Source organism: Cavenderia fasciculata (genome assembly GCF_000203815.1).
Source record: "Cavenderia fasciculata unplaced genomic scaffold Scf_EU5ZYIE02H8LDV-5, whole genome shotgun sequence".
Lineage (NCBI taxonomy): Eukaryota > Evosea > Eumycetozoa > Acytosteliales > Cavenderiaceae > Cavenderia > Cavenderia fasciculata.
The window spans coordinates 318,514-340,454 of NW_004457639.1; the positions used below are offsets into that span (position 1 = coordinate 318,514).

A 21,941-nucleotide genomic window follows, 5' to 3' on the forward strand; every position below is an offset into this window, starting at 1 on the left:
GAAGCTTCTTTGGGATTCCCAAAAAAAAATGAAAATATTATTATTTTAGAACATCGCATCGTCTTTAAAAACAACAAAAAATCACTTTTCATTATTCTCATCAGAGTCACTATTGTAATCAACAAACAAATATATATTAAATCATGACAGAATATAAGATCGGAACAAAGGTTATCCACGCAGGTCAAGAACCAGAACCAACTACTGGTGCTGTTATCACCCCAATTTCATTATCAACTACTTTCCTCCAATCATCACCAGGTGTTCACAAGGTATAAATAGAGAGAAAGAGAGAGAGATCATATGATAACATTATATATGCATTACATATTTGATATTAATATTGTATTGATTTCTTTCTTTACTTCTATTTTTTAGGGATACGATTACGCAAGATCAGGTAATCCAACTAGAGACGCACTTGAAAAGTGTTTGGCTGCATGTGAGAATGGCAAGTATGGTTTGGCATTTGCTAGTGGTTTGGCATGTTTGACCACCATCACCAACAGTTTGCAAGCCGGTGATGAAGTCATCTCTGTCGATGACGTCTATGGTGGCACACGTCGTTACTTTACTCGTGTTGCCAGCAACTTTAACTTGAAGTTCTCGTTTGTTGATATGGGTACATTGGACGACTTGAAGGCCGCCTTTACCGACAAGACCAAGATGGTATGGCTCGAAACCCCAACCAACCCACTCCTCAAGGTAGCCGACATCAAGGCTGTTGCCGACTATGTACACAGCCGTGGAGCCTTCCTCGTCGTCGACAACACCTTTATGTCACCATACTTCCAAAACCCACTCGACCTCGGTGCCGACATTGTCATGCACTCTGTCACCAAATACATCAACGGTCACTCTGACGTTGTCATGGGTTTCTTGGCCACCAACGACGAAGCTCTCTTTACCAAGCTCAAGTTCCTCCAAAACAGTATCGGTGCCGTCCCATCGCCATTTGACTGTTTCCTTGCACTCCGTGGTGTCAAGACCCTCCATATCCGTATGAAGGAACATGAAAAGAACGCTTTTGCCGTCTGCAAGTTCCTCGAGTCGCACCCCAAGGTCGACCGTGTCATCTATCCAGGTCTTCCATCTCATCCACAACACGAAATTTGCAAGCGTCAAATGAAGGGTTTCGGTGGTATGGTCGTCTTCTTTGTCAAGGGAGGTCTTGAAGAATCAAAGAAGTTTTGGAAAATATTAAAATCTTTGCTTTGGCCGAGTCACTTGGTGGTGTCGAATCGTTGATCGAACTCCCATCCGTCATGACTCACGCTTCAGTTCCACCCCAAGAAAGAGCCAAGGTTGGGTATCACCGACGCTTTGATTCGTTTGTCTGTTGGTATTGAAGATGAACAAGATTTACTTGCTGATATTGCTCAAGCTTTGGAAAAGATTTAAACCAAAAACTAAAAAATCAAACAAATAATAATTATTTTTTTTTTTCCAATTCAAAACAATAATAAAATAATTAGTAATACTAATAACAATATAATATATAATATATATATAACCCTAATCAATTAAATTAAATAATTAATATTTATCCAGATTTACCAAAAAAAAAAAAAAATCGAAAGTTGTTTGGGGAGTTTTTATTATTATTATTATTGCATGATGGAATTGTAATTGTAAAGTTATTATATTATTATTAATATTTGTAAACAAGTAATTAATTGATTTAATTAATTAATTTCGGGAATTAAAGAATAACGTTTTTTAGTATCAATCGATATAAGATTAAAAATTGAAAAGATTATAAAAACCAACTAAAAAAGAATAGTTATAAATATAAGTAAACTTTGACGTCAATTTTCATGTGTCCTTATGTTTTAGTTTTCTCTCTCTCTTCTCTCCTCTACTTACAGTTGAAAATACCATTAAAACTTGACCACTTATAATATATGAAAATCCAAATTGAGCTCTGGAACATTCGTCCTCTATAAACTTTCCACAGAATTTCTGGTCAAACAATGAGACACAGGTGGAATCTTGTATAGAGGACAATGATTGACAATATGATAATCGATGACTAGTTTGATTCTTCATGTAGATCATGATACCAATGGTTGCATCCAGCACAAAGAATGCAACACTGACAAAGACAATCGAAAGTTTGATGGGAAATGTACTATTGATAATGTTTGAAAAGGCTGAAAATATACATGTAAGTGATGCCAACGATGCACCAAACCAAATGATTGGCATACTCCAATCTTTAGATGCATCGTATTGATAGAATTGAAATAATCCAAACCCCAATAATCCAAATCCAGTCTAATTAAATAAATATTATAGTAGAGGAGGAGGAGGAGGAGGAGGAGGAGGAGGAGGAGGAGGAGGAGGAGGAGGAGGAGGAGGAGGAGGAGGAGGAGGAGGAGGAGGAAGAAGAAGAAGAAGAGGGGAGAAAAGTTAGTGTTGTTTTTTGGTTTTGAAAGATGATATTGTCATCATAATGTTTAAACATACCAATTGAACGGCAAGTATTAATAAAAAGGAATACCATGAATGGATTGCCTTAAATTTCGAATAATAAGTAATCTCTGTAACTATCCACCTCATCTTATTATTATTATTATTATTAGTCTATTATATTAAATTATGTTGTTGTTGTTGTCAAATACTATTCTACTACAACGATTGTATTTACAAATGATTTGATATATTGTACAAGTCAGAAAGGATGATTGATTTAAATCCAAGTTATTTTCTGTATCAAAACTTTAAATTCCCTATCTCTCAAAGTTGTTGTGTTGTTTGTGCTGATGGTTTGTCAAATAAAGGGATGACAAAGAGAAGGATGTGGAGAAAGAGGTAATGTACATAGAGGGTGAGGCAAAGATAGAAAAGGAGGAGGAAAAAAAAAGAAAGGTGTTAATGAAATGTATTTATTAATTAATTTAGTTGATCTCTCTATCTAGCTGTCTATCTATTGTTGTTGATTTAAAGTTGATAGACATGTGCAGTAGCTTCTTCTTTATTGGTTATGTGGTTGATGGGGGAGAAATAAACAACACAGATAGATACTACAGTGTTGTATCTGTAAATTAAATAAAGTGATTTATCTGTATCTGTTGTTTGTTTGTTTGTTTGAATATAAATATAATATATTTATATCATTGACTCTCTCTCTCTCTCTCTTTCTCTCTTCTTCTCTTCTCTTAAAAATGTAACCAAAGTAGTATGAAGCAGCTGCTTGTATGAGGACTGTTAAATTATTATTATTTGTTTTGTCCACAGTTAAACACATACAATATTATTTGATATGACGGTCGGTAATGAAAGTAAGATGTGATGAGAATAAGACACCAACAACTGACCTTGACTATGTGTCTCTTCCCCTCTTTTTTATGTGTTTCGTTTATGAGCGATGTGCTAAAATACAATTATTCATACACCCACTGCAGTTGAGTTGTTATTCTTTCCGTATCAGTGCTAGCAGGATAGTGGTGGTGGTTGGGTTTTAGATGTTGGTTGGTTGGTTATTATTGCTGTGAGATTGGATAATTATTATTATTACTCTTATTATTATTCTTATCTTTATAATTATAAAATTTTAAAACTATTATGTAATTTAATATATATATATATATTTATTCCAAGGGAGATATCATCTATAACTAGTTTGGCTTGACTCAACGGATGAAATTTTAAATTAAATAATGTGTAAAAACACAAAAAATATCCCTTTTTCAGATCTGACAGTAGCAACAATATAAAAATTTAACAAGGAAATGAACGAAATCCTGGTTCCTCGATTCCAAAGTAAAGGGGGGGAGTGGTTTATTTTTTTGCGTTTCCCAAGGGTTCTATACATACATGCAAATATGATGCGATGGTTTGTCAAATCAGTGACAAGTCTTGTCTATCTATGATGGAGAATTCAAAGAAGACGCAATTTTATTAGATTAATACAATCGCCAGACTCAATATTGAATATTTTGTTTTCTTTTAGTAATTCCTCTTCAGTGCCAGACAATATTTTCTTGTTTAATTTTTCACTAAAACTATTTAATTGTGAATTGGTCATTTTCAAAACAATACAACTTTCATGTACCCTATAAAATAAATAATAAACAAAAATAATTATTATTAGTCTCCAAATATTTAAATAATTTAAAATCCATACTTTTTAAAATAATTTTCAGGTTCTTTTGTAAACATTGAAAATATTAAAAATAATGTACTCATATCCTTTGTAAATTGAATTCCATCTAGATAAAGAAATAAAATAATAATTAATAATTCAAATTCCACTCTTTTAAAATTAATTTTGATTGATTGATATTGTTTTTTTTTTTTGTACCTTTAAAAGTAAACTTAAAGGAACTTTCAATTAATAATTTAAATATATGATTATCAATTTTCAATGACAATTTTCTCCAAAGTGATGGCAATTTGTTTGAACAAAGACAACGAGAAATGACACCAAGTTGGAAACGAAGAGTTGAAAGGGCATCTACAATTTCATGTGAAATATCAAGATGTGATGATTCCTTTTCTACATTTCTTTCAAATGCCGTTGTAATCGAAGAGTTTTCCTCATTTTGTTCACCTTCTTGTCCACCTGGTTTGTTGGAAGAAGAATTGGTTGAAGTTGCTTTTGGAGTTGATGGTTTGGAGCTAGAATTCTTGGCAGCATTACTTAAAAATATATTTGATTTGTTTGATCTAATAAAAAAAATAAACAAAAGATTAGCAACTATTTAAATTGATAGATAGAGATATATATTTGTTGTTTGAGACTTACGATCTTTTAAGATAATTTGAAATTCTTGAAGAGAAATTAATAAATACAATATCAACCATTCTTGAAATCATTTTTTTGGAAAGTTTTTTGTAGGTCATGATGATGGTTGAAAAGGAGGAATAGGTTTGATCGTTTTTACTTGGATCATCATCACTGTCATCGCTATCGGCGCCAAGGTAGAGATTTTTGTTGGTCGATCTACGTTTACGTTGCATGTATTGATAGATTTCAATAAACAATAGTTGATCATCCCATTCTCTGAGTATGCAAACGACATAGTTGATAGAGTTGAATACAAAGCAAATCTCTCGGAGTTGTATTTCATCGTATTCAGTCATACCATCGCTAGTGAGTGATCTCCAACTGCTGTAAATGTCTGGGCCACGAGGTACCATGGTTTCAAGCTCGTCACGGTATTTGCAGAGGAGGTCGAGCTGAATCTTGCCAAAGAATTCAAAGCAAAGTGATCGGTCGCTGAGTCGTGCATATCGATCGGTCAATGCACGCAAGAGAGATATCAACTCGTAGGCCGACTGAGATGGTTTCAAAATATCAATGTCTGCAAATTCGTCCTTGTAGTATTGATGCCAACGTTCAGGTGATCGTACCAAATCTTGGAAACAATTTCGACAAATTAATATTTCAAGAGACAACCATCCATCAAATATCTTTGGATCTTCCAATACATCGACTGGAACAATGGTATCATCAGAGTCTTGTTTTTTTCCAACTACTCCATCTTGTTGTTGTTGTTGTTCAGAGTCTGAATCAGAGTCACCCAAATGAACCAAAGATAGACCTGGTGGAGATGGATATAGATAGACCTCTGAGAGATACTTTTGGAATGAGAATATTTCATCAATGATGTGATGGAATGTCTTTCTAGAGTTTTGATCGTGTTTGGCGAGCTGACCTAAAAGATCACCCTTGAACTTTTCATTTAGACGACCTACCAACGACGCAATAAACCATCTTTGAACATCGATATAGGTGATTGATTGTTGATTTAGATAGGTCTGTAGACTATGAAGAAAGGGTGTATGATCCTTGAGAACCTTTTTAATATGGTGAATAGGCCATTCTGGTTTGGTAACAAGATTGGTAACTCTTTTACTTTGAAAGTGATATTTAAATCCTTTTAAAATTGGTTCTAATAATATATCAATTGCCCATAAACTAGATGGTAATTGAAATATCCATGGTGATAAAGTTGATGATGATGAAGATGTAGAAGGGGTAGATTGTTGTTTGTTGTTGTTATTATTATTATTTGATTTGTTGGTTGTTGTTGTGGTGGTGGTAGAGGTAGCAGTTGTTGGTAAAGTAGATGGATATTTTTGAACATTTAATTGTAAAATGATAAGGTTTGCAAAATTGTTTTGGAATCGTCTAAGGTTTGCTAAAATCTTATCATCTTGTTCCTTGCCAGGTGAACTGATACCTTGTGATGTATTAATTGGTGACGATGAGGATGTGGATAATGGATTATTATTATTATTGTTATTTGACATGGTTGATTGATCTTCATTATTGTATAATGATGATGAATTATTTAGAGCATTTAAAAGTGGTTGATTTTGATTATTTGAATTCATAATTGATATCCAATTTATATCTTTTAATGATTTCTTTAATTCTCTATAGATAAAATATAGTACATTAGTAGATAATAATAATTATTATTATTATTGTTAATAAAAGATACAAACTCTTTCATTTTAACTTCCAATAGAGTTGAAAGATCACCAATCATATGATCAATTAATTTTGTGAGATGATAACATGGTTGTTCATGATCACTATCACTAGTTGAACTATTAATATCTGGTGATTTCAAACAATGTAAATTATGTTGTATTTCAACAAGATTGATAAATGGATAAAGTGATCGATTCAATTGATTCTTTTCAATAAATAATTTAATCTTTGTACTAAGAGAAGAAGAAGAAGAAAGAGATCAATAATTAGTACAAACATACATGATTAGGTTGTTTGTTGTAACATACTAGAATATATTAATCAATAGTAATAATTGAATATATTTTTTGAGACGAGTTACTTGATTAATCAATTGAGTGAATTTACACAAGGTTGTGATTCTAGATGATGTATTTGTATGTTTCTTTAATTGCAATAATAAATCTTCTCTCTTGGCTTCCATAGATTCCAATTGTACAAGTGTATCATTACATTCTTGTTTAAATGAATTTACAGATTCATCATTTGATAATGTATTCAACTAAAAAGTAAACAAAAGAATCATGTTAACATGTGTGTATGATGTTATTCTTCTCTCCTCTTCTCCTTTCTTGAACATACAATATTTAAAATTGAATCTCTTTCCTTTGATAATTGTAGTTTTAGTTTATTGCATTGTGATAACGATGATTCATTGATTAAATTGTCATTGAGGAATGTTAATGTATCAAATGTTTCAATCTCTACTTCATCACCATCATTCTCTTTTCCTCTACTACTATTACTAGTCGTCGTACTGCTACTCATCTCTCTCTCTTAAATAATATACATGTATGAATTGGCAAGAGTAAATTTAATAATAATAAGTCACTTCAGAATGAATCATCAGAAAAAAGGTCAATTTTGGGTTTGTGAAGATCAATCTGTCTTTTTTTTTTTATTAAATATTATTCTTGAAATAAATACTGGATAATAAATATTTTGATCAACAGAGGATGTAGATCTTCTTCTATAGAATGTTATGGTATTTCTAGGTGGGGGGAAGTGGGGAGGGGGTTATATATAATAATATATATAATATCAAACACTCAACAAAGAGATTTATATGGTACTTTGATGATGTCGATGTAGATTATATAATTATTTTAAAAATGGCGTGGATGTGAAACATGGAAATAAAACTATAAATAAATAATAAATATATAAATATATATGATTATGATGTGGGAGGAGGAGGGGGAGTATATATATATATGATTGATGACAAGTAGGGAAATATACATAATTGTCATTTTGGTGAGGGATGAGTGATTGATAATCTATAAAATATGATTAGGTTATGACTCTTTTTTGTTTTTGATTGTTGTTTTTTGTTGTTGTTGTTTTTGTTTTTTCTTTTGTTTCTCTATACATAAAAAAAATTATTAATTTAATTAATTGTGTTTTAACATTTAAAACTAATAGTTGAGATTGGTGGTTTGATTGATTCATCATTTGGAATATATTCTCTTCTCTTATATTTTGATATAATATATTCCTCTTTTTCTTGTCTAAATAAATAGAATAGAATTAAATAAATATATTAATATCTTTGTTTTCTTTTTTTTAGTTTGGTTTTGTTTTGTATTGTTTTCTTTTAGTTTGATTTGACATACAATAAACTTTTTGGATAAATTATTTTTTCTTTTAATCTTGATTCCCAATATTGATTAGAGATTGAATTACCGATAGATTCAAAAAGTTGAACATGAGATTGTTCCCAACAAGTGTCAAGGATGACACTGTATACCTCAGACATTTGGTTGGAGCCAATCTTTTGATGAATGTTGCAACAATCGTCACAGAGAAAACAACCTAGTGAAATTGATCCCCATTCAGGGTCTTCGCTATTACAATCTACACAATATCTATTTCCTAGTCTGTTTCTCAACTGCAGTATATGTTGACGACGGTCAACTGGTACACCTTCCAAATCCAAATAATCCTCTACAGACATTGATTTGGTCAATTTGCCAAGTTGTTTCTTTTTCAAGAATGGATTATTCTCTTTATAGTCTTTGCTACTTTCAATAGCTTGAATCCATTGACCTACAATTGTCAGACTATCCGATGCAAATTTAAATGTTTGGAATGGTGTTTTCAATTGAAAAGTAGGTCTCTTTGAATTTGATAATAATTTTATAGTTGAATATTTATATCCTATAATTCTAATTGGTTGTAATTCCTAAAGAAAAATAAATAAAAAACAAACAAACAAAAAATATTAATATTTTTTTCTTTTCTTTTTTCTTTTTTTCTATTTCCAAACTTACAGTATAAGATTTAAATATTTGAATTGAATTATTATCAAGTACAACCCAATGACGATTCTCTCCACAAATACTAACAGTGAAATAATTTTGAAGGTGGAGAGTTGGTTGATTGAAAAGATTGGTTAGGTTGTTTTGGTTGCCTGCAGAGTTGGGAATCGATGGTGTTGGGTAATAATCGAGACCTTGGATAAAGAGACGGACACCTTTATCAGGCTCGGCAAGCATGGAAATGGGTGTGGCGAGGGAGAGAGGGGGAGACGACTCGATGGCATTCCAAGGTTTGATCTGACACTTGAGGTCCATGATCATCATCTTTTTCTTTCTACCTATTTTATCCAATATCTCTCTGACAGTGTCAGATGGTCCAAATTGAAGGATAGTGTGTTCATTGAATGGCGGTACAAACACCTTGAGCAGTGTGACATGTCTCTTGTGTGACTTGATCGATGTGTTTTTCGATTTCTTACCCTTGAATGATGAATCTTTGACTGAGAAATCCTTGGCAAAAAATATATTTGGGTCATCTGTAATAAACACATTTTGGAATGGCGACGATGAGGAAGAGGTCAACGAAGATGACAAACATGCTGGTGGGGGAGAGTTTGGGAATGATCTAGCAATACTCTTTGCAAGACTGTTTTGAGTTGACTCGTCTGCTGTGCCTCCATCAGATGAAGTGACAAGGTTTGGTGGGTTGGGAAGAATCTTTACATAATTTTTTGGAAAGATACCGGTTTTGGCAGAATCGAGTGTACGTCCTCTCCACCATCCGTCGGTACATTGGTCAGTGACAATGATGAATGTATCTTTGGTAAGCTCCAACTCCTCCTTGTCATCAGCTTCATAGTTGTATAAAACAACTGCAAATGCCTCTTCATTTCTCTTTTCAAGTACTATGTTTTTAGGGCTCTTTGAACGGAGTGATCCGGCAAGTAGTGCGTTGTTACCACCTGTCACCGACTTGGTACGCATCAGTAGTTGTTGGGATCTTGACAATGATTGGGAAATTGGTTGATGTTGTTGTTGATGTTGTTGTTGTTGTGGTCTTGGGATAGACTGAGTTTGAGCAAGTGACTGGGACAAGGCAGACTGGTAGTTTTGGTGTTGGACAGATTTGAAAGCAGTGTTTTGACCGTCTGGACGCCAGTTGTTGCTGTTGGTTGCTTTGGGAGAGGCTATCGAGGCGGCCGAGAGAGGTGGGAGTGAGCCGCTACTAGTACTATTCGAGCTGGTGATAGGGACGTTTGAAGAGGAGGTCTTGAGCATACTTGGACTCGTTCCAATACTCAACATGGAGGTAGGGTAAAATCCACTACTAGTGTTTAACGGGCCACCGCTGTCTAGTGAATTGTTGGAAGAGAGTATGGTTGCAAGACTGGATGCAGAGTCGAGTGAGTTTTGGTTATTATAGTTGATCATATTTCTCGATGCTCCTGCACCAGACTCTGCTGCTTGATGATGAAGTCGATTCGAATAAAAGTTTTGAGAGGGGAATAATATTTTATGTGTTGGTAGAGGGATGGCAACTGACCCTTTATGATGTTGATGTTGATGTAGATGTTGATGTAGATGAAGATGGTCATCATCAGATATTGCCATAGAGTCTGCAGTTGAAGTGGATGATGTTGTTGAGTTTTGTTGTTGTACTGAAAATGGATGAATTGGAACGGGTGCAGTTGAAGCAGGTCCAAATGAATTATCTAAAACTGGTTGTATTGGTAGTATTGTATGTTGTTGATTATTATTATTTATCTGTTGTTGTTGTTGTTTGATCTTTTGATGATGATGAATAAAAATGATTTGTTTATTACCCTTCATTCCCAAACCTTTGGGTTTGACCGATACCCATTTAGTTGGTTGTTGTGGAGGGTTGTTGTGAATGTTGACATTGGCAATACTATTGTTCTCTTTGAGCATGATCATTTCTTGTTGTGAATGTGATAAAGGTGATGGTATCCTAATACCTCCACTCATTGTCAACTTTCTTTGTAACAATGGACTGCCACGAGGCGATGGCGGACTCATGGAGGGGAATTCATTTAAAATGGATGATGATCTTCGAAGTCGGGTCTTTGGTGACTGACGTGCTATTGCCGGTTGACTCATATTTTTTTTAAATGTCCTTATATATATATGTTGTTGTTGTTGTTGTGTGGGTGAAGGAAGGATGGAAGATGTGGGCGTGTTTTAAAATGGGGTTGATAGATATTAATTATTGGATTGATGGATAGATTTTAAAATAAATAAAATAAATAAATAAATAATAAATAAACTGTTTGATTATGATTGATTTCAAACTATAAACATTAAATGGGGTGATGATTGATAGATAGGATAGGATAGGACAGGGTAGATATTAAATAAATGAATATAAATATTTGACCTGTCTTTTTCTTTTTAACTGCTGAAGAAGGTTTAAACTAACTTGATGGTATGAACTATCTCTATCTTATCTGTTGTCGTGGCGTGTGAAGTGATTGAAAAGATATTAAATTAAACAATTGAACCTTTTGTTGGACTCGGCTTTTTTAGAACAAGCGTGTGAACTGTTGTGATTTTATGAAGTGATTTAAATTAAAAGGTCTTTTGTCTAAAATAGATAGCAATTAGGTCATAAGGAGGAGACAAGTACCCAATCTACACGACGACAACGAAAGAGGGAAAGAATAAATATAAATATAAAATATAATTAATTTAAATGTGCTCGACGAACGATTGATTGATTTCAACCTTTGAGCCCCAATAGATGCCAAGCCCCAAAAATCTTTCTTAATTTTATTTTAATTTCGGCGCTGGGGTTGGGGCTGTTGACGATTATCGCGGTGGGACACTAAAAGTCAAGGTTGCACTTTTTACAGAACCTGTTACGTTCTCTGAGACAAAGGTGGGTAGAAGAAAAAGCTTGAAAAGTGGTGTGCACCTCGTAAAAAACTCAAAATAGAACATAAAAATGAGAGATCCAACTAAACAAAGATGACGATGACACACAGATTCGACCAAGATGAGATAAACCGTGATTTGTCCAATCGCTGGACAACTTTCTAAATTTAGACAAATTCATAGTAGATAGATAGAATGAGAACGTCATCTCTGAAAACGATAAAATTCAAAGCATATGCCATCGTTGTGCAAATATCAAACACTTCTCTGTACACCTTTCGGTTTTCACACGATTGTGTTTAAAAAAAATACTGACCACTATTATAGAATATATATTATCTGTATCTATCTGTATCTATCTGTATTTTCTCCTTATTATTACCATACATAGAGTAGTATAAAAGTTTAGACTGTACACATACACACACAATTGTGAAAATGAAAGTAGTATGGTGAGGATTGTCAATCCCAAAGAAACAAAAATAGAAAGATCATAGGACAATTTCATTTCGATTGAGGGACGGCCTGGGTGTCAAAAAAAGGTAGTGAGACGAGTTCCGCAAATATCTAGGGTGAGTGACAGTTTCGACATTGTGATGAAAATTGCGCCATCAATGATGTTGGATGACGGAACTTGATATTTGATACATTCCAATGGCCTATGCAACCTACCTTTCTTGTCTTTTATTTGGGGAATAAATGACATTCGGAGGTTTTAGATCAAATTATATTCCTTGTTCATTGAGACAATACATTCATTTTATACATCATCTGACCGACCTGCAAAGTTATTTATAAATATATCTCTCTACATGTATCAACTACAACTAAAACAAATATAAATACAATATAATATAAACATACCTACATCGATATCGATATCAAAAGAAATAATGGCAAAACATACAGTGATTGAAAAGAGTTTAGGAGGTTTTGAAAAAGAATACCCATCTATTCTTGAGGGATTGATCGATCCGTTGGATTACAAACTAATCCTACACGGATTCAATAGTCATATCACCTTTTTTAGATTTAGAATGATCAACTTTTTCATTACATTCATCATCTCATTGATACCTCTAGTCATCTTTTTAGTCGTAAACAATCATATGCAAGCTTTGATCACAGGATCATTAGGATCTCTCAATATTATATTCTTTGTTATTTATTTAATCACTGCTAATCGAAGAGTAAATATAAAATGATTAACTTGGATTATCCTATTTCCACTGACATTAAACCCTTTCTTTTCCCTTTTTTTTTAGATAAATAAAGTATTTAATAAAAGAGTATTAAGATTAAGTGATAGATATGCAAAGGCTGGAATATCATTCTCATTGGAACCAAAGAGAGAACATTGTGGATGCTTTTCAACCTTAATTTTGAATATCTATGCCTATGACCTTGAGATTCAAGTAAACAAAGCATCTGACAATAATAATAATTCCTATTACAATGATAAGTCTGTTGGACATGGTGCCATTCTTATCAATTAAACCAATTGTACATTTTCCCCCATCCTCCTCCTTTTCCTTCTCTTCCCTCCCATCCTCCTAACATATATACTTCAATCCACTTCAACAAAGAAAGTTATGGAAATACCTGGCTGTATTCAGAATAAAATTCATTCAGGAACAAACTTTTCATTTTGTATTATATAACACAATGGTTATTTATTTGTTAGTTTCTAATAATATTATTATTAGAGATATATTCATACATATATATTTTATTTAAATTATTATTATTATTATTATGACTTTGGATTTGGATCATCATAAAAATTGGAATTATATACATTGTTATTATTATTATTATCAATATTATTATTATTACTATCAATATTATTATTATTATTTGAATTTAAAAAGTATTATAATTTTGTTGTTGTTGTTGTTGTTGTTGTTCCTGTTGTTGTTGAGTATTATTACTTGGTTGATGAGTATAAGATGAATAAGAAGATTTTACTCTATATCCATTTTGAATGCGTTGAACAGCCTCGTTTATATTATTGAAAAATGATTCGATACCAATGAGATCAAAGAATCCAGCTCTTAAAAAGGTTACTTTGAGAGAGTCGCGCAGTTTGATAAAACATACAATGACACCACGTTTGCGATATGAACTGACCATTTCATGAAGTGTTTGTAGTGAACTGGCATCGACAACGGGGATGCTACGCATATCGAAAATGACGCCTCGTAGTGGTTCATCCTCTTCTTTGAGTTCGGAAGGATGTGATGATGCACTACCCATATTTTCGATTCTAAAGAGGATGTCTTTGACCTGGCCAATATTTGAGAAATAGAGACTCTCTTCGACACGAATGATAATGATGCCATCGATTTGTTTGGCCTCTGTGAATATAGTAATATCTTTGTATTTGCCAACAAGTTGTTGGTGGTGTGTCTGTTGACTCTGTGAAAGTTTGTTGTGTTGTTGTTGGAACGTGTCATTGTCAGTGATACGTCCGAGCACTGTGAAATGAGGTGCGCTCGATTGCTTGATCACCATAAAGCACGACACGCCAATACTGACAATCAGGCCAACCTCGACGTTAAAGACAAAGGTTGTGACGGCCGTCAACGTGAGCAAAAACAAGTCGGTCCATGCCCTAATCTTCCACAGGAAATAAATGTCGTGTACTTCAATCAGGCCGAGTGCCGCCACAAACACAATCGAGCTCATGATCACCTTGGGCAGGTACTGGAAGATAGGCATTAAAAAGAGACAGGTCAAGAGGATGACGATAAAGGTGAAAAAGCCGGCCAGCTGTGTCTTGGCGCCAGCTTTGTCGTTGACGGCCGATCGAGTCATCGACGCAAACATGGGATAGGCCAAGAAAAACGATCCAACCACATTACTCACGCCAATCGCCACCAACTCTCTGTTGGTCGACACTTGGTAGTTGTGTTTGGTGGCAAAGTTTTTAGAGACGGCCATCGACTCTACAAACCCGACAATACTGATAAATAGCCCCGGTTGAATGAGTGCACTAAATACACTCCATTGATTCAACCGTGGTAGCTGTGGAATAGGGAAACTAGTATCAACATAACCAAGTACTTTTAATCCTCGGTCATATAATTTAAATCCACTTGTAATTGCAATACCTGCAACTACAACCACCAATATACTTGGTATAAAAAATACTATATGATGAATGATCTTTGTTCTCTTTTCTGGCATTTTCTTTTTTATAGTCTAAAAAATGTAAAGTATTAATTAATTATATTGTTTTTCTTTTTTTTCTTTTCTTTTCTACTTACATTCATAACAATTAAAGAGATAATACTACAAATACTCATTATACAAGATAGAGGATGAGCTTTATGTAGGTTATCAAAAATATCTGGGATTTTAGCCCAAGAACTACCAGTGATACCAGAGAGACCTAGTAGAGTGTCAAGTTGATCGAATATGATGGTGAGAGCAATAGCTAGGATGAAGCCTCTTACCAAGGGACGCGATAATACTTCACTGAGGAATCCAAATCGAAGTAGACCCAATACTAATGAAACAATGCCAACTATGAATGCAAGGATATTGGCTTGTTCGACCATCTCTGTAATTGTTAGGGGTACGTCATTGGCCTCACTAATCTGTCTGAGTGTATCTCCAACGATAAGAGATACAGCTGCCTCGGGACCAACACCAAGTTGTCTAGATGTTCCAAATATAACATAGAATAGAATAGGTACCAAACCAGTATAGAGACCATAGATAGATGGAATACCAACCAACAATGCATATGCCATCGATTGTGGTACCAACATGATACCAGTTGTAACACCAGCCACTGCATCATTGACCAAATTCTGTCGATTGTATTTTGGTAGCCAATTGAATATTGGTACATAGTATGGCAACCGTTTCTTGATCATCTTGAATTTAGATCTAACCTTTTCACGACGATCTTCATTAAAGAATCCGTCATTATCGTCGTCTCCATCACCACCTACGTGTGGTGGTGTACCAGAGAATGATGCATCGTCATAGTATCCACCATCCTCTCTTTGACTCTTTGATTGAATGTTTCGTAGTCGAACCACAAAATTACTCCATGTCGATGGTGTTTCAATCAATGTTGGTGTAGGTGCAACATTACCACGTACATCAATTATAGGTTCTAATACGGCTAAACGAGAGGAAAGAAAAGTAAGTACTTAAATACTAGACCAATTTTAAACCAAGTCAAATGACAGGAAGAAAATATCTTTCTTTCGAGCCAACGCCCCCAATCCGAGCAAAAGAAAAGTTTGTTCATCAATAAATAAATACTTACCGTGTGGAAGTTGATGTATTACGGGTTCTAGTTGTTGGTTCTGGTTCTGCTGTCCATCAATTAACGAATCATTATTTTGATTCAGTAATGGTGTCCTTTCAGTCTTTATATTATTCCAAAACTTCCATCCCATTTTAAATATATATATATGAAGAGAGAGTACTTCTAGTTGTTGTTGTTGTCTGTCTGGCTGTTATATATTACAATATAAGTATAGTATAGTATAGTACAAATAAAAATAGAAAGGAAAGAGTTAGCTAGCTTAAATAGAGAGAGTGGAGTGGGATTATACCAGTGAAATTTTGAATGAATGAATGAATGAATGGATGGATTGAGTGTGTGGTTCTCTCTTTTCGATGAATGAATTAAAGGATGATAGGATTAGGATGCTTGCTGCGAATAATATTTATAATGTTAACTTGTTATGATATGATGGTAAAAGAAAGAAAAGAAAGATAGAGAGAGAGATAGAGATATGGGTGTTTTCTTGGTTTAGAGAGCGCAAAGAAGAGATCTGTCTGACAGATTAATATAAAATTATTTTAAATTTTAAAGTGCAAAAGAACTGACGAAATTGATATTTATACTCGTCGACTGAAAACCCAGGACAACAATTTCGAGGTGAAGCGTCAAAACACAGGATAACCAAAAAAACTACAACAAGACACCACAATCGTGCATCTGTTATCAATTCAATTCAATCTGGTTGCTATTTTAATTCAACCAGTCAAGCAAGTATATACTTGTTTAATCATGTGACGCGATGACCAAGTTGTTGAATATATTGTTATCATATTCATTCATTGTTCATTGCAATTTAAATTTAAATTAACCAGACAAACAAATAAATAAATGAATAAATGATTATCATAGAGTTTACCAGAATTAAATGATGATGTAGATGGAGTGGGAGTGTTGGGTAGGGTATTTAAAATTATTATTATTATTATTATTATTATTATTATTTATTATTTATTTGTCCAATTGTATTGTATTGTATATACTGAAAGAGTAGTATTATTAATTAATTCAATATTGAACTATATAGTAAGTAGTATAGTTTTACGTTGCTTGTTTTAGTTGTTTTTAATCACGAGTATTGTAAACCTTTTTGCCAACTGTAAAAGGAATGTACTTGTGTTTAATCATATGTCTAATTTGAGTTCTCATTGTAACTGTGAAGAGGACGATAAAGTAAATAACCAAGATGGGCCAAAAAACTGGAAGATTGAGGAATGGGAAGAAAGTACAAAAGAGACTAATAACTAAAGCCTTGAAAATTGAATGCCTAAAATAAATAACAATAATTAATAAATCTCTAATATGTATATATATTTAAATGTATGCATACCAAAACAAAAACTCTGGTAATCTTCTAACAAATGGTTTTGGTTCTTCATCACCTTTGGTTGGTAATCCAACATTGAGACCGTCGTCCATATCAGGATCCCATTTTGGTGACAAAAAGGCAATAAATTGGGTCAATAAATAAATGCTAAGTGCATAGGTAACGACGTACCATCCACCCACTATCGAGATTCTAAGTATATAAAGTAAAAATAAAACTAGATAATTAGGTAAATCGAATAAAGGAAGGAAGGGAGGGTGTTGTGATTAATAATAATATTCATATGTTAAGGAATGACGATAGATTGATTGATTGATTGATTGATTCGAAAGAATGATGAATATTCAGTTGACTAGAAGTTGCTTGTCTGTCTACATGATTTCAATACAACATCTTTGTTGAGTTGTTTTGAGATTTACAAGTCTCTGTTTGTCTAGTCTCTCTGACTCATCGACTTTTTCCTATTGTCTCTATTCAATCTATCGTTGTTATAATCGTTGTTGTTTGTTGTAAGTTATGTTTGTGACCATACCACCAGCAGCAATCCATCTTTGTGGAATGAATGTAATGGTTCTTTCGATCAAGTTTTGATATTTTCGAGACACTTGTGTCTTTAATGTCGCAAGATTGACAGGTGCAGTCGGTGTACCCTCGTATATAGTTGTTGGTGATCTCATTCTTTTCTACTATGTATTCTATATAAATATAAAAAAGTATATTATGATTAAAAAAAAGAAAAAATAAAGCATTTTTTTTCTCTCCGATTCGCTTTGTCACCTCACCTTTTTCAAAAAAACCCAACAAAATTAATTAATTTAAAAAAAACCTAGTCTTTGAGAATTATGACTGTTCTACATGGATTGTGACTCTCTCTCGAATATATTAATTAAAAAAGGAATAAAAACTTTAATTTAGAGACTAGGAAGGATAGTCCAAGTCAAAAAAAAGTCAGCTATACAGTTAAAAAAAAAAAAAAAGACCTCTGGAAATAGAATAGTTAATTTAAATTATTATTTTCTTTAATTTTTTTTTTTTGTTTTTAGGATGGGGATATTAAATTAATATTAATTAATGAATCGGTCGATTAAGATTATATAAGTATATATATATATATTTTATATATATTATATATATACATATTATATATATTGTAATTATTATTACTACTATTACTACTATTATGATACTGTTTGTTATTATTACTATTGGTACTTTTTATTAATATTACTATGATGATGAATGATGAATGAAGATGTCTGTAAAAAAAAAATATATATATTATATTATTATTATTATTATTAATCCCAAGTATGTGATTTAGTTTGGTTTTTTTTTTTTTTGGTTTGGTTTTCAAGTTGAACCTTTGTTTTCTTTGTTCTCTCTGTTATTATTCTTTTTCCTTTTTTTTCTACTTTCTTTCTTTAGAGTAAATCCCAATTCCAAACCTTAAGATTACTAGCCAATGAACCAGTGAAAAGTTGATTTTGTCTTCTCCAAGTACACAATATACTAGATCTAGTATTTACAGCAGCCAATTGCTCGTGATCGGTGGTGCTAAAGACCTGAAGGAAATCACCGGCACCGGCAAAGATACCTTGGTTGGTGACGTGCAATGTTTCGACACGGTCCTTGCACTTGATAGTATTTACACACTTGGTAGTCTTGAGATCCCATACCTTGACGGTTTCATCGTGCGAGCCCGAATAGAGAGTGTTGTTGTGAGCGTACAAACTCTTGACCCAACCTTCGTGACCTTGGAAGTTGGTGAGAATACGGTTGTTTTGGAGCGACCACACAAAGATTTGTTGATCGTTGGAACCAGAGAACAAGAGGTTACCCATGGCATAGACAGTCTTGATGGCACGTGTATGTCCTTGCAAGGTTTGGAGACACTTGTCGGAACGCAAATCCCACACTTTGACAGTCTTGTCGTTGCAACCGGTAAACAAGAGGTTGTCGAGCACAAAGACAGTGTTGACTTCGTTGGCTTCTTTAATCTCCTTGACTGCAGTCATGGTGGTGAGATCCCATTGCTTTAGGTAAGAGTCGGCACCACCAGTAATGAGGTGACCCGTTGGTGTCATGCAAACCGATCTGATCGACTTGCCATGTGCACGGATATTGGTAGTATGCTTGAGCTCGTTAATGTCCCAAACACCGAGGTTACCGTCGTTGGAACCAGTGTAGAGACGTGTGTCGTCACCGACAATACACTCTGATTGCAAACCACGAATGGTATCTTGGTTGCGAATATTCTTTAAATCCCATTTTTCAAATGCTGACTTGTCTGGTACAATCTCTTGATTGGATGCCTGTGGTGCGGTAGCAGCAGCTGGTGTAACTGGCGTTGGTAGAGTAGTTGGTTGGGATGGTGCGACTGCGACTGCAACTGGTGCAGGTGTAGCAGCGACTGCGACTGGTGCGGGGGTAGCGGCAACTGGTGTAGCTGCAACTGCAACAGGCTTGGCAACTGCAGAAGGTACAGGTTTAGGAGAAGTTGGGGTAGGCGAGGTAGATGGAGGAGATGAAGCAGACGCAGACACTGATATAGAGGCAGCAGCTGGTTTGGGAGCTGGTTTGGGTGAAAGTTTGTGAAGGTTCGAGTTGGATGGTTGTTTGGGTAAAGCAGCCTGTTTGGCCTTTTGTTGTGCACGGATACGTTCCAATTGTTCTTGCAACATCTTTTCCTCATCTTCTAATGATGCGGGTGCGGTACTCTGACCGCTGGCAAAGTACTCCATCGTATGGCCGCTCTTGGCCGCTCCAGTAGCTTGACCGTTGGCATTGATACCAATGGCATCGTGAAACTCCATCAACTGTACAACGGGCAAGGTGCCACGAAGCAATGTCTTTTTGCTCTGATTGATTTGTTTCAATTTCAAAAAGTCACACACTGCATTGCACTTGTGTGTCTGCAAGAACTTGTGGAACCCAGTCTCGCCCAAATTACCCTCACCAAAGCCTTGAGCACTCTTGGTGTGGATTTGTGGATCGGTGTAGAAATCATTGACTCCCTGAATATCGACAATCAACAATTCATGATTTGAATGTTCAAATGAAAAATGACTAAATGCTTGTGGTGTATTTCTAGCGTCTGAACTTACATATCCACTATTATTATTATGTTTTCTAAAAAATTTAAATCAAAAAATAATATTAGTCATTCCCAACTTTTCTTTTCTTTTTTCTTTTTTCTTTTTCTTTTTCTCCATACTTGTATTCACCATCAATAAAAGGTTCACCACCACAAACTGGATAGGGAGGTGGATGATCTATTAATTCATAGACATAGGATGGAAGAAAAGTGATTGGTTTGGGTGGTTTCATTTCATTAAACTTTTCAGTCCACTTTGCACAGAATGTTTGCATGAGGACATCTGTAAAATATGAGTCTCTGGTTGTCTTTTTGTTGGTTGAAAATTTTCCGACAAGTCTTTGATCGGGTTTCGACCAATCCTGTAATTTGTGAGCAGTTCTGCATGAACCCTGAGCAAATGGTGTCTTTTCAATGGAAACACATACAATACTGTGTTTCCAGTGTGGTGTCAAATCATCGCCAATCGTTAGTTCCCATTTTATAGCTCTTTCACATTTAATTCCTGCTACTACATCTGCAACTGGAAATTTTTGATTCAATAATGCCAATGCTTAAAAATAAAAAAAAAGGGTATTAATACAATATTTGTGTATTGACATATTCATATGTCATTCATTCATTCAATGTCCAATATCATACCTGCTGCTGCGTCACCCATGGTTTGTCTGTTGTTGTTGGATTTTTATATTGTTACAAGGTATTTAAATAAATAAGTTTTGTTTTGTTTTGGCTTGGTTTGTTGGATAGAAATATTTTGGTTTAGTTTGGAGCTCCAGGCTTTTTTTTTCCTATCTAAAGTGAAGAAATTATATATAAAGTACAAGTAAGTAATTTTTTTTGGTTGTTGGTTGTTAAAAGATGTGAAATGAAGAGGGAGGGAGGGAAGGAAGGACGATAAATTTGTTCTTGTTTAAATGATTCTAATACACAAATAAAAAAAAAAAAGATTATAAAATGAATGAATCCAACAACAACAACAACAACAACAACAACGAGAGGAGAGGAAGAGGTGGAGGAGGAAGGAATAACCACCACCACCTATAACGACTACTACTACTACTACTACTACTTTTATGATTGATCAGTAGTAGTGTTGTTTAAAAAATTAGATTATTATAATTTCAAACGAACCACTTTTAATTGTTGTTGGTGTTGGTGTTGGTCTATCTATCTATTTTTAATCCTGCTCTTTTGTAATATGTGTTTTTTGTCGTGCAGTAAAAAATAAAATAAAATATAAAACACTTGTTGCTGTAATCACTACTGCACTCGATCAAAGAATCTTTAAATGTTGGTTGTGTGTGATTCTTGTTCTTTTTCTTCTTACTTGTTGCAACAAAAATAAGTAAATGAATCAATCTTTTGTGTTATTTTTGTTTCCTCTATTGCTTGCTCTTTTTCAATTAATAATTTATCTAAATCTTTCCTCTTCACTATTGTTATTATAATAATATAAGGAGAGGAGGAGGGTATTGATTGATTGATTGATATTATATCATATAGAGTGTACTGAAAATATCGCAAACACCACCCTCTTCTTATCTTTGCACGCGTGGGTTCAATATTGGTGA

The 21,941-nt window shown here is 34.0% G+C and overlaps 6 protein-coding genes across 6 annotated transcripts; 2 read left to right on the forward strand and 4 right to left on the reverse strand.

The window, feature by feature from the left end:
- Positions 1 to 143: 143 nt before the first annotated feature.
- On the forward strand, positions 144 to 1,248 carry cysA (cystathionine gamma-lyase; the record flags this gene model as incomplete). The annotated part of the gene is made up of 2 exons (XM_004351770.1): positions 144 to 272; positions 379 to 1,248. 2 exons carry the CDS (start codon positions 144 to 146, stop codon positions 1,246 to 1,248), a joined length of 999 nt encoding a protein of 332 aa, XP_004351822.1.
- A 437-nt stretch (positions 1,249 to 1,685) lies between these two features.
- On the reverse strand, positions 1,686 to 10,866 carry DFA_09927 (pleckstrin domain-containing protein; the record flags this gene model as incomplete). Its single annotated transcript, XM_004351771.1, has 15 exons — positions 1,686 to 1,769; positions 1,867 to 2,277; positions 2,470 to 2,586; positions 3,013 to 3,040; positions 3,493 to 3,538; positions 3,916 to 4,058; positions 4,130 to 4,214; positions 4,307 to 4,671; positions 4,751 to 6,388; positions 6,460 to 6,681; positions 6,757 to 6,989; positions 7,070 to 7,263; positions 7,907 to 7,998; positions 8,104 to 8,672; positions 8,761 to 10,866. The coding sequence occupies 15 exons, from the start codon at positions 10,864 to 10,866 to the stop codon at positions 1,686 to 1,688; spliced, it is 6,333 nt and encodes a 2,110-aa protein (XP_004351823.1).
- Positions 10,867 to 12,533: 1,667 nt separating this feature from the next.
- DFA_09928 (uncharacterized protein) lies at positions 12,534 to 13,136 on the forward strand (the record flags this gene model as incomplete). The annotated part of the gene is made up of 2 exons (XM_004351772.1): positions 12,534 to 12,830; positions 12,906 to 13,136. 2 exons carry the CDS (start codon positions 12,534 to 12,536, stop codon positions 13,134 to 13,136), a joined length of 528 nt encoding a protein of 175 aa, XP_004351824.1.
- A 367-nt stretch (positions 13,137 to 13,503) lies between these two features.
- DFA_09929 (RNA recognition motif-containing protein RRM) lies at positions 13,504 to 16,058 on the reverse strand (the record flags this gene model as incomplete). Its single annotated transcript, XM_004351773.1, has 4 exons — positions 13,504 to 14,142; positions 14,644 to 14,844; positions 14,910 to 15,778; positions 15,926 to 16,058. 4 exons carry the CDS (start codon positions 16,056 to 16,058, stop codon positions 13,504 to 13,506), a joined length of 1,842 nt encoding a protein of 613 aa, XP_004351825.1.
- A 953-nt stretch (positions 16,059 to 17,011) lies between these two features.
- On the reverse strand, positions 17,012 to 17,950 carry rer1 (retention in endoplasmic reticulum 1 like protein; the record flags this gene model as incomplete). Its single annotated transcript, XM_004351774.1, has 3 exons — positions 17,012 to 17,213; positions 17,277 to 17,490; positions 17,806 to 17,950. The coding sequence occupies 3 exons, from the start codon at positions 17,948 to 17,950 to the stop codon at positions 17,012 to 17,014; spliced, it is 561 nt and encodes a 186-aa protein (XP_004351826.1).
- Positions 17,951 to 18,694: 744 nt separating this feature from the next.
- On the reverse strand, positions 18,695 to 21,028 carry mhkC (myosin heavy chain kinase; the record flags this gene model as incomplete). The annotated part of the gene is made up of 3 exons (XM_004351775.1): positions 18,695 to 20,402; positions 20,488 to 20,920; positions 21,010 to 21,028. The coding sequence occupies 3 exons, from the start codon at positions 21,026 to 21,028 to the stop codon at positions 18,695 to 18,697; spliced, it is 2,160 nt and encodes a 719-aa protein (XP_004351827.1).
- Positions 21,029 to 21,941: the final 913 nt, after the last annotated feature.